The following is a 14,051-nucleotide window of genomic DNA, read 5'->3' as shown; positions in this document are numbered from 1 at the left end:
CTGGAAACTGGAAGTCATTGTGTCATCACAGTACAGTATGTTGGGAAATCTGGATAACCGCAAGCATTTGTGTATGCCATCTATAAATGTCATCTTCACAATCACAACACCCTTTAGGCAATGCTTTTACTTTGGTTGTCCTGGATGATCCCATCTGAGCAAAACAAATTTACTTGCAGTTTTGAGCCAAAAACTGAGCAAGTAGTTTTTTCTTCTTAGATGTTTTTGCATTACTGAAAGAGGTAACGAGAAACTACCCACCTATCGGGGTTTCCCCTCACTCAGCTCATCATTGGCAAATATTGCAATTGGAAGTATAGGATTAAGAAGGAGTGACTCTAAAATGTTGATATTAAACCCTGTTTTGTGAGTGCATTACATAATTTTTAGTAAATCTAGTTAAATGTATGTACAGCATTGTTATATTACAGATATAACTTCCCTTTTGACAGCACAGCTAAATATTGCAAATTGTGATATATTATAATACATTTTTAAAACAGTCCTTTTGGAATAAAAATGCAAAACCTGTATTTATTTCCTAGATGATACTCTAACAAAGTCATGCAACTCAATAGAAAGTAAAGTACTTTTGGTTGCATATTGTGTTCGGTATTTTTCTATTCAGTTAACAGTATTTTTCATTGCACTTTTTATTGTATACACAAAATTTACATGCATTAATACAAAATAAATAACTTTAACTTTAAAGTTACAAGAAATAACTTGTAATTTCATCAGATTATCTCTGGCAAACTTCCCTTCTGAAGGGCGGAACAAAAATATCCCCCTCCATGTTTCTATCGGAAGAATTACGGGGACGGACGGAGCGGAACATCATGGAGGGAGATTTGAGTTGTTTTATGTAGCAACTCGGACGCTTTTCTTTGGAATTACCAGCACAGCCTCTCTCAATGGAGCTCGATAAAGACATCCAGACAACGCAAAGAGGATTTCACTGCAACCTCTGCAATGTTAATATACCCAACAGTAAGTTGTAATAAACTAAAAAGCAGCATAGCTAACGTTAACACAAGTGTGACACGTTTCTAGAAGTTTCTAACTTGTTATAACACAGTAATTGCCACTATATTTAGTTCATTGTTAGCCAAAAGTACGGTTTTACACATTATATGGACTATGATGATACTACGGTATTTCTTTATGTTTGAGTTTTGTAAATATGGTAATGCTGCTAAAATAGATAGACATAGTATGCACTATGCACTGTTTCTGGTATACAAGTGGATATAAATCTAACAGAATTAAGGAAACTTAAATTATCAACTAAATACATGGATATTTGATGATGGTTAATATATGAAGTATACAATTCAAAGATAGAATTAATAAAAGAAAAAACAAATGAATAATATGCATAAGATGGTAATACTTTATAAAATGGTCTCATTTTGAGTCATGGTTAACATTAGTGTATTAACTAACATCAACTAACAGTGAGCAATACATTTGTTACAGTAGTCTAATTATTCATTTTTGTTAATGTTGGTTCATAATTACACTGTCGCTCATTGTTTGTTTATGTTAGTTCACAAAGCATTATATGATGTTAACAAATACAACTTTTGATTTTAATAATGTATTAGTAAATGCTGAAATAAACATTAAGATCAATAAATGATGGTCAAGTATTGTTCATTCTTAGTTCATGTTAACTAAAGGAAACTTACTGTAAAGAAGTGTTACCGAAAATATGAATTTAGAAAATCATCATAAACATTTGACTGTTTATATACACCGGTATTCCATCAACGATGTTGCTTTCACGTTTAACTGAAGTGTTTTTTGTGCAGAGCCGAGCTTGGAAGATCATGTTAAAGGAAAAAAGCACCAGCATCTGCAGCGGCTCAGAGCTCAGCGTAAAGCTCAGGAGGAAAACAGCGTGTTTGTGAGTGGCTTTAAACCAGACACCTCTCAAACCGATCTGAAGGAGTATTTCACACAGTTTGGGCCGGTGTCAGATGTGATCATGGACAAGGACAAGGTTAATATATACACTATCTTTATCATGTGGTATACCGGTAATTCTCATGGTAATCATTTGATCTTTGTCTCGCTTGCATCTTTATTTGAAGGTCTGCCATAAATCAAATTCAGAATATGAAATTATCCTGGAATTTCATTCCCAATTTACAACCACATTTCCAGAAAAGTCGGGACATTTGTAAAATACAAAAAAATCAAGAATTTGTTATTTTTGTTTTTTCTATTTTACCTTTATTTATCTGACAAAAAAGTACAAAGAAAAGATTTCCAATGTTTTCACTGTCCAACTTAATTGTATTTTGTAAATATAAACATTTGAATTTGATTGCTGCAAAAGTTTGGATAGAGGCATGTTTAACACTGTGTCACATCCAGTCTATGGTCATATCACCTTTCCTTTTAAGGTGTTTTCGCACCTATAGATCGTTTGTTTTGTTCTGAAACAGGGACTTAATTTGTTGCAATGTTGCATTTTTTTCTTGGTTCGGTTCGCTTTCACAAGGCAGCCTTTCAAAGCATACCAAAATGGGTTTATGCAAGTCACATCAATAAATTCGTATTACTAATGCAGCAAATTTAAACGCTCTCTCTGGATCTCCCAGCGCTGTCTAGAGGTTTACAGTGTCAAGACACATGCAAACACTATATGAATGTTATAATGCGTTAATGTGTTATGGTGAGTTAATGTGAGAGTTGTTGTTTTGTGTAGGGTGTATATGCTATAGTGGAGTTCTCCGAGCCGATGAACGCTCAGACAGCTCTGGAACAGCTACAGCATCAGCTCAACGGACTCCAGCTCCGTGTCAAGCCCAGAGAGAGGAAAGACTTCAAACTGTCCAGCAGGGGGAAACCCAAAAACACCCAGATCAGCCTGGACAAACTCAACTATGAGCTCTGCAAGGCTACATCTGTAAGAAAGTGTTCTACATTCACACAGCTTTCTTGTTTTAAAGCTTTTTCTCATTTTTACGTTTTCTTTTCTTTTTGTGTGTAAAAGGTCAATGAGCAGATGCAAAAGGTGGTGGAGTTTTTTGAGCTGAATGACAATGAGAAGAAAGTGAGAGATCTCCTAGTTCAGCTGCTACAGGAAGTCTTCACAGAGTTCTTTCCAGGTCCATACTTAACTCAAAACTTGAACCAGATTTCCATCATTGCATCCTTATCCTATAAACCGGGGTTTCGTGATGAAACTGAAGGGGTTCGTTAGTTTATGAAAAGCTAATAATTAAATCAAATGCAGAAAACTTAATCTCTGCATGTGCTATGAATTTAACATACATTTGGAAATGCAGTGTGTGGTGGGTTCACACTATTTACATGCACTTTTGTATAATTTCCAACATTTTTGTGGACAAAAGTTCACAAAAAACAAAAGTTTATAAAGTGTTAAATGTTTGAAGGTTTGAATATTTGAAAGTAAAGAATTTAAGATAAATATTTGTATTAAAACTTTTAGTGTAAAATAAAACAAAATTAGCACATATTTTATTTTACAGTACAATTGTAATGTATACATTTATATGTATTTCTGTTTTCATTTTAAAGTTAAAACTAGTAATAATAATAATTAGTGTTGTTTATTATTATTATTAGATTTGATTGGATTCCTATAAACACCAGTGGCAATAATGTGGACTGAGACACTTATCACGACTAAAAAGAGGTTTGTGTCCACTTCAAAGTCCAGCTACAATGTGCATGTCATGTGACCATTAACCAAAATTAGTGAACCATAAACATGCAAATGCATCATTAAACTATTGAAATAGTAGCTTAAAATCCTTTTTGGGAGCCCCTAGACAAGAGTGTTTAAAGCCATCATGAAATGAAATCTCACCCTGTCTCACCTTTTTTCTAAATGCATGCTATAGATCTTATTTTGGAAAATGTATCTGTGCATGTATTTCTTTCTTTTTTTTTTTTAATGTTTGACCTCATAATGTTTAATCAATGTCATAACTGGACCTGTGAACCTAGACCGGTGAAAATGATAGATTTATCTCAGATGACGTATACAGGACTTCTTCAATCATTTAGTCTGCTTAAACCCCGTTCCTGCAAGCACGCATTTATCTGCCAACACTTGAGTTCATTAGCCACATCTCAAAATCCAATCAACAATATTGGATAGAAACAAGTTTGACCTATTTTTCTTTTTTGATAATCCATTACACTTTCATGTATGTTACAATCTTTGTTGGGCTCGTGTAAATGTAATTTATTACTCAATTTATTATTATTATTACTTTACTCATTACTCCCTGACAACAGTAATTTGTTACACAACTCATTATCTTACTTTTCCATTACACGCCACAAAATTGGTAATTGCATATTTTCTCCTCAAAATTCTGACTTTGCATTTGTGCCTCCTAGTGAATGTTAGGCTATATTTACACGTTTATTTTGAATTTCTTTCAGAATCATCATTTCTTTTTTTTCTTTCTTTTCTTTAATGATTTTTGATAAGATCATTCGCTGCACGTGTCACTTATATTACGTGTTCATGACCTGCCCTGCCTTTTCTGATTTTAGATAGTACATAATTTGTAACTGAATGGGTTTAATGACAATATCTGGTTATGGTTACACTTGAAAATGTTGATAAACCATTAATTGTACCCACCCTGTATATAAAATGTTACCTGAGCGATAGGTCAAGTGGTGACAAAAAGCTTTAGCTGTTTCTTGAAAATGGCTAAATGCTCGGGTGGACTTAGACAGGTCATTCCACCAGCAGGGAACAGTCAAGGTAAAGGTCTGTAAAAGTGATTTGGTGCCTCTTTGAGATGGAACCACATAGTGCCGTTTACTTGCAGAGTGCAAGCTTCTCGAGGGCACTTAAGTCTGAAGTAGTGAGTTTAGGTATAGGGGTGCATAACCTGTGGTTGTTCTGTAGGCAAACATCAGTGCCTTGACTTTGATGCTAGCGGCTATTGACGTGCACTCTTCTGTCCGTTTAAGACCACTCTTGCTGCAGCATTCTGGATCAGTTGCAGAGGTTTGACAGTGCATCCTGAAAGGCCCTGCTAAGAGAGCATTACAATAGTCCAGTCTAGATAGAGCAAGAGCTTGGACATGGAGTTGTGTAGCATGCTCTGATGGGAAGGGCCTGATCCTCCTAATGTTGTACAAGGCAAATCTGCAGGACCGGGTAGTTCTAGCAATGAGGTCTGTGAAATTTAACGGATCATCAATCACAATTTCAAGGTTCCTGGCTGTCCTGGAAGGAGTTATGGTTGAGAAAGCTAGCTGAATGGAGAAGTTGTGATGAAGTGTTGGGTTGGCTGAGACCACAAGCAGTTGTCTTTGCAAAATTGAGTTGAATTTGGTGGTCCTCCATTCAGTCAGAAATGTCTGTCTGGCAGCTAATGTCGAATCATCTGGCTGGAATGAGAGGTAGAGTTGTGTGTCATAAACATAGGAAAGGTGATAGGAAAAGCCATGTTTCTGAATGACAGATTCTAGTGATGACGTGTAGATGGAGAAGAGAAGTGGTCCCAGCACCAAGCCCTGAGTCACTCCAGTAGTCAGATGTTGCGACTTAGAAACCTCACCCCTCCAAGACACTCCAAAGGACCTACCTGAGAGGTTAGACTTGAATCACTGGAGTGTGGTTTGTGAGATGCCCTTCGTCATGAGGTTGACTGGAGGATCTGGTCGTTATGTGTCAAAAGCAGCAATCATATGCTGTGTGTGTTGTTAAGATGTGATGTCAGTTTGTGGTGTGGAGAAATGGTCACTGATAGTGGTTGTTTTATCTATGAAGAATAGTCCTCAGCTGTTAGAGTTGTTGAAGGATGGGAAGGAGGAGGATAAAGAAGAGATGAAAATGTTTTTGAAAAGTGGGTGAGAGTCAGAGGAATTGTTAATTTTGTTGTGGTACTATTTTACCAGACATTTGCAGAGAATGAAGAGAGGAGTGACTGATACAAACTAAAGTCATTGGGATCTTTCGATTACATTACAACACTCAATGTTTATTACAAACACTCGATGGTGGTTTACAGTAAGTGTTGAGTAAAAGCATAGCATTAATCAAATTATCATGTGTATCAATGTTTAGTTTTTTTGTAGAAAGACTTTTTATAATGGGTGGGTATACTGTATATCGGGATCAAAGAGATGTGGATGGGCAAGCCATGTAATGCCAGAGTAAAGTATGCCACAACTTAGATTTGACAACAGTGTTCTAGTTATCTTTTCTCTCGACAAAATCAAAGTAATGGCATTATTTCCATCTGCTGAATGTAAGCTTTTCCATATTCCAAGTGACTGTAATCATTGCAGAATATAGTGCAACATTTTATTTTTAGCAGCAATACATCTGGAATTGTTTCTGCATCTGAAGAAGCTTTATTTCCGCATCTGAAGAAGCTTTATTTCCAAGTATGTTTCCTGTTCATTTTCTAATGATTAAAAAAATTCTTTGTGTTATAGATTGCCAGATTGTGCCCTTTGGCTCCTCTGTGAACACATTTGGGATTCACTCCTGTGACCTTGATCTGTTCCTCGACCTTGAGAACACCAAAGCATTTCAAGCTCGCGCAAAGACTACTGGATTGGTGCGTTAGCACCACTAATACTGGACATCTGTGAACTCAAACATCAAATAATGAATCTATTTACATCTATCTGTAACATGTCTAAAACTACTCATTTCAACAGACAGGAGAAAATCAGTCTGAGGATTGCCATTCTGAAGACTCCATTTTGTCCGACATTGACCTGTCCACTGCCACTCCTGTTGAAATTTTGGAGCTCGTTGCAGCCATTTTGAGGAAGTGCGTTCCAGGTGTACACAAAGTACAGACTCTCAGCACTGCCCGACTTCCTGTGGTCAAGTTCAGTCATCGAGAGCTCAACCTCCAAGGAGACATCACAATCAACAATAGGTTGAAAACAGTTATTTTTGGCCATTTTGTAAAATGAACCACTTTGAATGTAGCACCCCATTTGAGAGTAGTATACTTAAGGTTTGTGAAATCTTTGTCTATATTGTCTTCCCTTTTTGCACCAGATTGGCAGTAAGAAACACTCGATTTCTGCAGTTGTGTTCCGGCATTGATTCCAGACTGCGACCCTTAGTCTACGCCATCCGATTATGGGCTAAGCAGAAACAATTAGCAGGTAATATAGTTTTATATGATAATTGTCTATAAAAAAGGTACATTCTGTAATTTTAAGGCTAAGTTTTTTATTGTGACAGTTGTTGTGATTATAACATACATTTTCAGTGCAAAAAAATTATTCTCAATACTGTAAAATGATAACACTTACTTGTAGAAAAGTAATAAATCCTCTTGTTTTTTAATTAAAGTCAGTGTTAAAATAATTCAGACTTTTTTTTAAATTACAGTATTGAGACAATTAAGGCAGGGGATAAAATTAGCTTTGTTGCAAACTCTTTTAATGTTTCTAAAACTAAGTTTCATTTTCATTATGCAAAATATAACTACTTTTTTCTTTTGATTTTGAGGTGAAACACTGTATGACGGCCTGGACATTTCTTGATGCATGTACAGTTTTCTGAGTTAAACCTTGTACATTTCTGATGTCATAGGGAACCTGTCTGGCCCTGGACCGTTGTTGAACAATTACGCTCTTACACTGCTGGTGATCTTCTACCTTCAGAATCGAGACCCTCTTGTGCTTCCCTCTGTGAATCAGCTCAAGAACATGGCCTGTGCGTTAATCTGGACTACTGTTTATTTAACTTCCTTAATCAGTTGTTTTATCTGTATTTTATTACTTAATACAAATTTTTCAAAGAAATATTACATACAAAACCAATAGGAAGCCAGACAAAACAGTATATCTTGTGATAGTATGAGATGTGTATTAAAAGTGTTAATAATTAGGTTTGAATCTTCACTTGCCTTTTGATTCGATTACAATTCTCGGAGCATCACAATGCATCTTCTCCTCCAATACTTTTTTAAAATAATTATTATATTAATAATCAGAATATAGTTATTTTTATTTTATCTTTGTTATTAAAAATAAGAACAAAGATGCAAATAACAAACAATAGAGCGAATACATTATTAGGAAGAAACAAACTAATTTAACAATGCTTTACATAAATTTTTTCATTTTTTACATCTATTTAACAGAAGCTGATGACAAAGAAATACAGAAATGTAATAATTAAATGTAAAAGTAATCACTGCAGTCTTTCATGTATTTATTACACATCATTGATTAAACCTACAAATGTTTAGAAAAGAGCAGTGAGCGGTTCCCTATTTTCTTTTGTTCCTCGATTAACATTAATGACAGACAGAAGCAGATTTATTATATTGTACCTATTAGACCTAATGCACGGATCTAATATAATGTTAGACATCAGGATCCCCCTAACTGTTTCCGTTCACATAAGACTTAACCGACAATGTTTCCATGAATACTCATGACAGATATTTTGAAAACATTATCCGTTCAAGTGGAATATGCCACTAAAGAGAACTGAATTCATGATCACATGCTGTCTGAGAGAGGTGTCTTTTTGTGCGCCCGCTTTGGGTGTGTGTTAGTCAGCGCAAGTAACGTATTGAGATCTTTTTCGTGACTTATCGTTCCTAACTCTTTTTAACATCAAGAACATTAAGCACATCCTGCACTCATTCACGTTCATGCATGTTCTTTTCATAAAAACCGCATCATCAATAACAGCACATTATTATGTCTCATATGCCTATTTAATAAAAACAAATTCAAAGATTCTTTTGTTTTTGGGCATCGATGCAGAATTGTTCACATCAGCAGGGCAATGCATCGTAAAAACGATTATATTCGACAGCACTATTTAAAATGTTTTTTTTGTTTGTGTAGGTGAAGAAGAAGAGTGTGTTATTGAGGAAAGGGATTGTACATTTCCTAGTCAGCCCTTTAGTGTACCACCCAGCAAAAACACTGAAGATCTCTGTAAGTACCACACATGCTTTTAGCTCATTTCAGTTGACTTATCAGTGAGTGTTTACATGAACGTGCTTAAACCAGTTATGCTTAATAAGGTGACAAGTGGTGCTCATGTTGACATGGAAATCGGTTTTCGATTCAAATTAAAATTCTGTCATTATTTACTCGCCCTCATGTCATTACAAACCTGTATGCATTTCTTTCTTCTGCTGCACACAAAAAAGGATATTTTGAAGAATGTTTTGTTCCGATTGACTTCCATTTTTTTAGTTAATGGGAACTAAAACTGTTTGTCTACCAACATTCTTCAAAATATTTTATTTTATGTTCCACAGAACAAAGAAAGCCGTACAGGTTTGGAACGACATGATGCTAAGTAACTGATGACAGACATGTCATTTTTGGGTGAACTATCATTTAATCAGCATTCTGTCTGGTTACTGTTCTCATCTTGCGCAGCCAAAGAAGTTGTACAGTTTAAAAGTCATGCTGAATTTGACTTTTGATCCATACAGGTCTAAATATTTTATTAAACATCGCAACTTATAGTTTGGATACAGAGTTGGATACTCTTCTAATTACATATTCATGTAACTAGGTAATAATCTGATATTTAAAATGTTAATTTAAACTGGTTGTCAACCATATTTCAATACACTATATTACTTTTAATAAACTTTTTTTCACGTTAACAAAGGCTGTTACATGTATCCTCTGTGGGTAATGCAATCCCAGAATAAATAGGGAAATGTCTTCCTATTTCCTCTGAGATTGTCTTATTGCCATTTATCTAAATGGTAAATGGTTGGCTAATGTTGACCCACCCTGCTGTACTCAATTAGTTCTTCTAATGTAGTAATATAATTTATCTACCAGAATATTAGTATTTTTGATTTGTTTTATTATGTAAATGTTTTTTTTTTGTTAGAAAGCTGCTTTTGAAACAGGAACATGCTGAATATTCTGTTTACATATGCTGTGTAATGATGTAGCTACTACATCTACCATCAGGAGCAACATGGGCTAGTTTTCAGTCAATAAATACTGGAGATAATCATAGAAATCTAATATGAAAAAGGTTGTTCAGTAATTGTGAATGGTTATTTCACACAATATTGTTAGAAAATTAAATAGCGATTAATGGCATTTGATTCACTTTCAACCACTCAGTAGACTAATAATAGTCAAGTCCCCCATGTTAACAGACAATTATAGACTATCAGAAAAACGAATAAATAAGGAAAAAAGTTTAACAAAATGTGGTCTGTTGGTGTTTATTGACACTGAACATTTTATATCACAGCTCTCTATGATATGAGAGTTTTTTTTTTTTAATCTTATTTTCACTTTAAATAAAATACTTTCTACTGTCCAGTGACAATTCTGTAAGAAAATGCCATGGAAGCCCACTGTTGCTTTAGTAGTGAACACAACTTGTTCACAAAGAACACATTTTTCCATTGCGCATTTTTCCATTCCACGACACTTGCATTTTTATTATTTTTCAATGTAAACATGCTAGACTGACGTGTTTGACAGTTGCCTGTAACTGATTTAAAGATAAACAGCGCATTCTTATTTCAGTGTTATTAAAGCAGACAGTTTGTTTCGTACATTCAGTTTAACAGCAAGGTTCCAACTGAACTATACATATGCATTTTATTGATTTGCATTGCTTCCATGCTCCGTCCAGTAGAGATGCGCGGATGGGCTATTATTTCATCCACAACCGCATCACAAAACTCAGCATCCATCCACCATCCATCCGCATCAACGTTTTTGACCAATTTTCAAAACCGCACCCGCCCGCCATCCGCTGATTGGGCAATACAAGGCGCTGCTGATGACAGCTGCAAGACTAGAAACCGCCCGCCACCCGCCCGAATTTAATTAAAATATTTTTTTTCGTCACATCATCCGCCCGATCCGCGGTTTATCCGCGGAGTCCGCGGCTATAACCGCCAACCGCACATCTCTACCGTCCAGCTATTTTCTGGTGTTATTTTTTGATTGGTTGGGACGTTCTACAGCACTTCATTAAACTTCTCAACACACAGCCCGCATCAGATTGTTTTTATCAATGCCCAAGTCCTAAAAAATAGATTAACAGTTATCTTTGCCTAAATTCTGATTGGGTGGGCTCAGCACACACAGGTTGAGAGAGTGCAGTTAGCAAACATTATCGCAAAAAATCGAGAGATCCATGTTTGAATTTATTACAGTTCATCACAATGGCAGATTTAGCAAACAGCACAAGCGGCTTGTGACAGGACACATTCTGCTTAAATGAATGTGATTCAGTCGGTCTATCTTAAATGGAGATCGCTAAACTCCAGTTTACTTGTTTGTTGGTGTTTTCAGATAATCTATGCTTTTTCCGCAGTGTAAAGAGAGCACTTTCGCATGGTTACCAGATTGCAAAGATTAAGTAAAACATGGGTAGAAAACATTTTCTTTTAACAGAAAAGCTCTGATTGGGGAATTTAAATTCTTGAAATCTGGCAACCGCAAGCAAGAAAGCTTGTAGCGGCTTAAAATATATATATTTTTCTTTTTTTCCTACTAACAAAACAGAGTGATTTGGTCACATTTTAGTCAACGATATTGCATGTTGATATAGTCACATTTATTTATCATTTAATGATGTTGGTGTCTCGTCAACGTACATTTTTTATTTGTCATAGATTTCGTTAACAAAATTAACACACTCCAACATTTTTATCATTGTTTTAATTACCATAAGAATGTGTATTAACCTAAAATTATATTTAACAGCTCAGTCATCCAATCAGATATTTCGATACTTTTTTTTGAGTATGCTACTGTATGTACTGGTATCAGTAGACAGTGCAAATGATGTAAATTATGTCACGTGTGCGTTCATGGTCAAGTGAATTGTTATTCTCCCAATAACTTTCCCAATCTCCTTTCCCTCAGGCACTTTGCTTTTTGGATTCTTCACCTTTTATTCACAGTTTGATTTCCCTGCATCAGTGGTGTCTCTGCGAGACGGTCGTGTGCTGCCTATTACAGACTTCCTTCGAAGTGACGAGGAAGTGGTAAACGCTGCAGAGGCCTCCAGTCCCAAACCGAAGCGCTCCTCTGCCCCTAAACTGGGCCCAATGAATGTCCTGGATCCATTTGAGCTAAATCACAATGTGGCCGGGAACCTTAACGAACGAACGCAAAAGAACTTCAAGAGAGAATGCTGTGAGGCGGAGAAGTACTGTCGCAGTTTGCAGTACCAGCGCAAATCAGCCAAGGGCAAATCCTGGGGCCTTGTGCGGCTCTTTGCACCGCCAAGTGAAGCAGGACCCCGCCCGAAGGTCGAGACTGAGAAGATTATGGAGGTCGGCATCTCTTTCAAGGCAGCCATTCTCCCAGAACCCTTGCGTGCCCAACTGGCATTGGCTGGGAAGGGTTTTAGGGGTCTTTGGTTTGCAAAGGTCTGCTCTGCTGTGCAGATGGTGTTTCAAGAAATTTTAAAATGTTCACCCTCTGAGGAGAATCAAACTGCAGACCTTTGTCAAAGTCTGGACAAAGCCAACAGAGATGAAAATGAAATGGAGGTGAATAATAACCAAAGTCTAGAAGATACTGGTCCTCAAGCCAAAAGTGAAGCTGGTAAGAAGAGGCCTCTTATAATGGAGGAGGGTCCATCAACCTCCACTGTTATACAAGCTAAAAGACAGAGACTAGATGTTGATATGGAGCACCCAGAGCCTGTCCACTGGACTTGGACTCAAAGGAACTGTGTTTGGGCAGGCCGACGGAAAGTGCGGAGAGATATCTTGAAGACGAGTGATGAGACTTCCAAACCTGAAGGAGGCTGCATTGACATTGAAAGCAGGGTGACACAGAGCATTGTGGAGAAAGAGGAGAAAATTCAAGATTTGTTGTTCAAAGTGGATGCAGAAGTTGTTGGCGGGAATGAAAACACCATGGTTGTCCTCCGTTTTCACCCCTGCCATGATACTGCAGGCCTCTTTCAAGACTTCTTCCATTTTCTAGAGTCCTTCCTGCCTAAGATGGCAGAAACGATCCTAGGGAGGGCAGAGGATGTTACTGAAATGTCATAATTATAATTTTTTTTGGTTAAATGTTTAATTTGTATAAAATCTGCATACTTTGAAGTAGAGCTAAGAGATCTACTTTTTGAAGCCTTATAAGCTATTTTTTTGGAACCTTATAAGCAAAAAAATATATTTTAGTGATTTATGTTTTGACAATATAACAATGTACTACATGCTTTTTGTTTATTGCATGTTTTGAGTTCAATTTTATTTCCTGTTTGAATTGGGTTTTGCCCCACCCCCACCCCCCCATGATTTTGGCATGTTTGCCTCTCTATAATAAATGTGAACACTCACATTAAAATTTAAACTGAAAGTTTAAACCATTGAGACCTGGACTGTGGCTTTCTTTATAAAATGGATAGTTATGTACCCGATGTAATCTTTTTTAATATGATGAAATTCTATTAGTATGTTGTCTTAATGAAAAGGTCAGAGTTTCCATATTGTACACATTTACAATGGCTTTCTTACTAGTTGCTTGTAATATATTAAAAATGTATCTTCTTTATTTTTGAAGGAGAAATGCCCGAGTACATTGTTTTAAAGTTACACTCAAGATTTCAGCCTATTATTGCATTTATTTCTCTATTCAGATCCGTCAATAGTGTGAATAATGTTACAGTGAAAATTATCAGCCATTATATTTCCGTTTTTTTTCCTGCATTCACCAGCCTTTTGATTCCCAGTTTGGATATATTTTACTTTGGGGTTACAGTTTTAGAATATCTTAGTTCCATATACCAAGTGTCCAAGGGAATCTTTGTCCAACAATTCAATTTATGTAATTGTGTCTGCTGAAAGTTTCTATCTCCCAATAACGCTGGAAGGGTTAACTTAAGTTGTGACTGTTCAAATTCTTTCCACCTTGCCGTATTCATCATTACACCAGCAAACCAAGTGTCTTAGCTGTGCTGCTTTATAATAATCATCTAACTGTGGCAGACCCTGACCTTTAGGAAGTTGTACAGTGCTAAACCGCACTCTAAGCCGCCCACTTTTCCAAATGAAGCGAGGTATTCGTTTTTTCCATACATCAAATTGCCTTTA

General features: G+C 36.3%; 1 protein-coding gene across 1 annotated transcript; it reads left to right on the top strand.

The window, feature by feature from the left end:
* Positions 1-794: 794 nt before the first annotated feature.
* tut1 (terminal uridylyl transferase 1, U6 snRNA-specific) lies at positions 795-13,327 on the top strand. Its single transcript, XM_077205989.1, has 10 exons — positions 795-990; positions 1,815-2,005; positions 2,717-2,917; positions 3,005-3,119; positions 6,448-6,572; positions 6,676-6,902; positions 7,028-7,137; positions 7,571-7,693; positions 8,842-8,934; positions 11,866-13,327. The coding sequence occupies exons 1-10, from the start codon at positions 915-917 to the stop codon at positions 13,005-13,007; spliced, it is 2,403 nt and encodes an 800-aa protein (XP_077062104.1). The 5' UTR covers positions 795-914; the 3' UTR covers positions 13,008-13,327.
* Positions 13,328-14,051: the final 724 nt, after the last annotated feature.

Source organism: Siphateles boraxobius, unplaced genomic scaffold, assembly GCF_051911475.1.
Source record: "Siphateles boraxobius isolate OS27281-9 unplaced genomic scaffold, OSU_SipBor_1 55, whole genome shotgun sequence".
NCBI classification, from domain to species: Eukaryota; Metazoa; Chordata; class Actinopteri; order Cypriniformes; family Leuciscidae; genus Siphateles; species Siphateles boraxobius.
The sequence above is the reverse complement of the archived record's forward strand: the minus strand, read 5'-3'. Positions and strand labels throughout refer to the sequence as shown.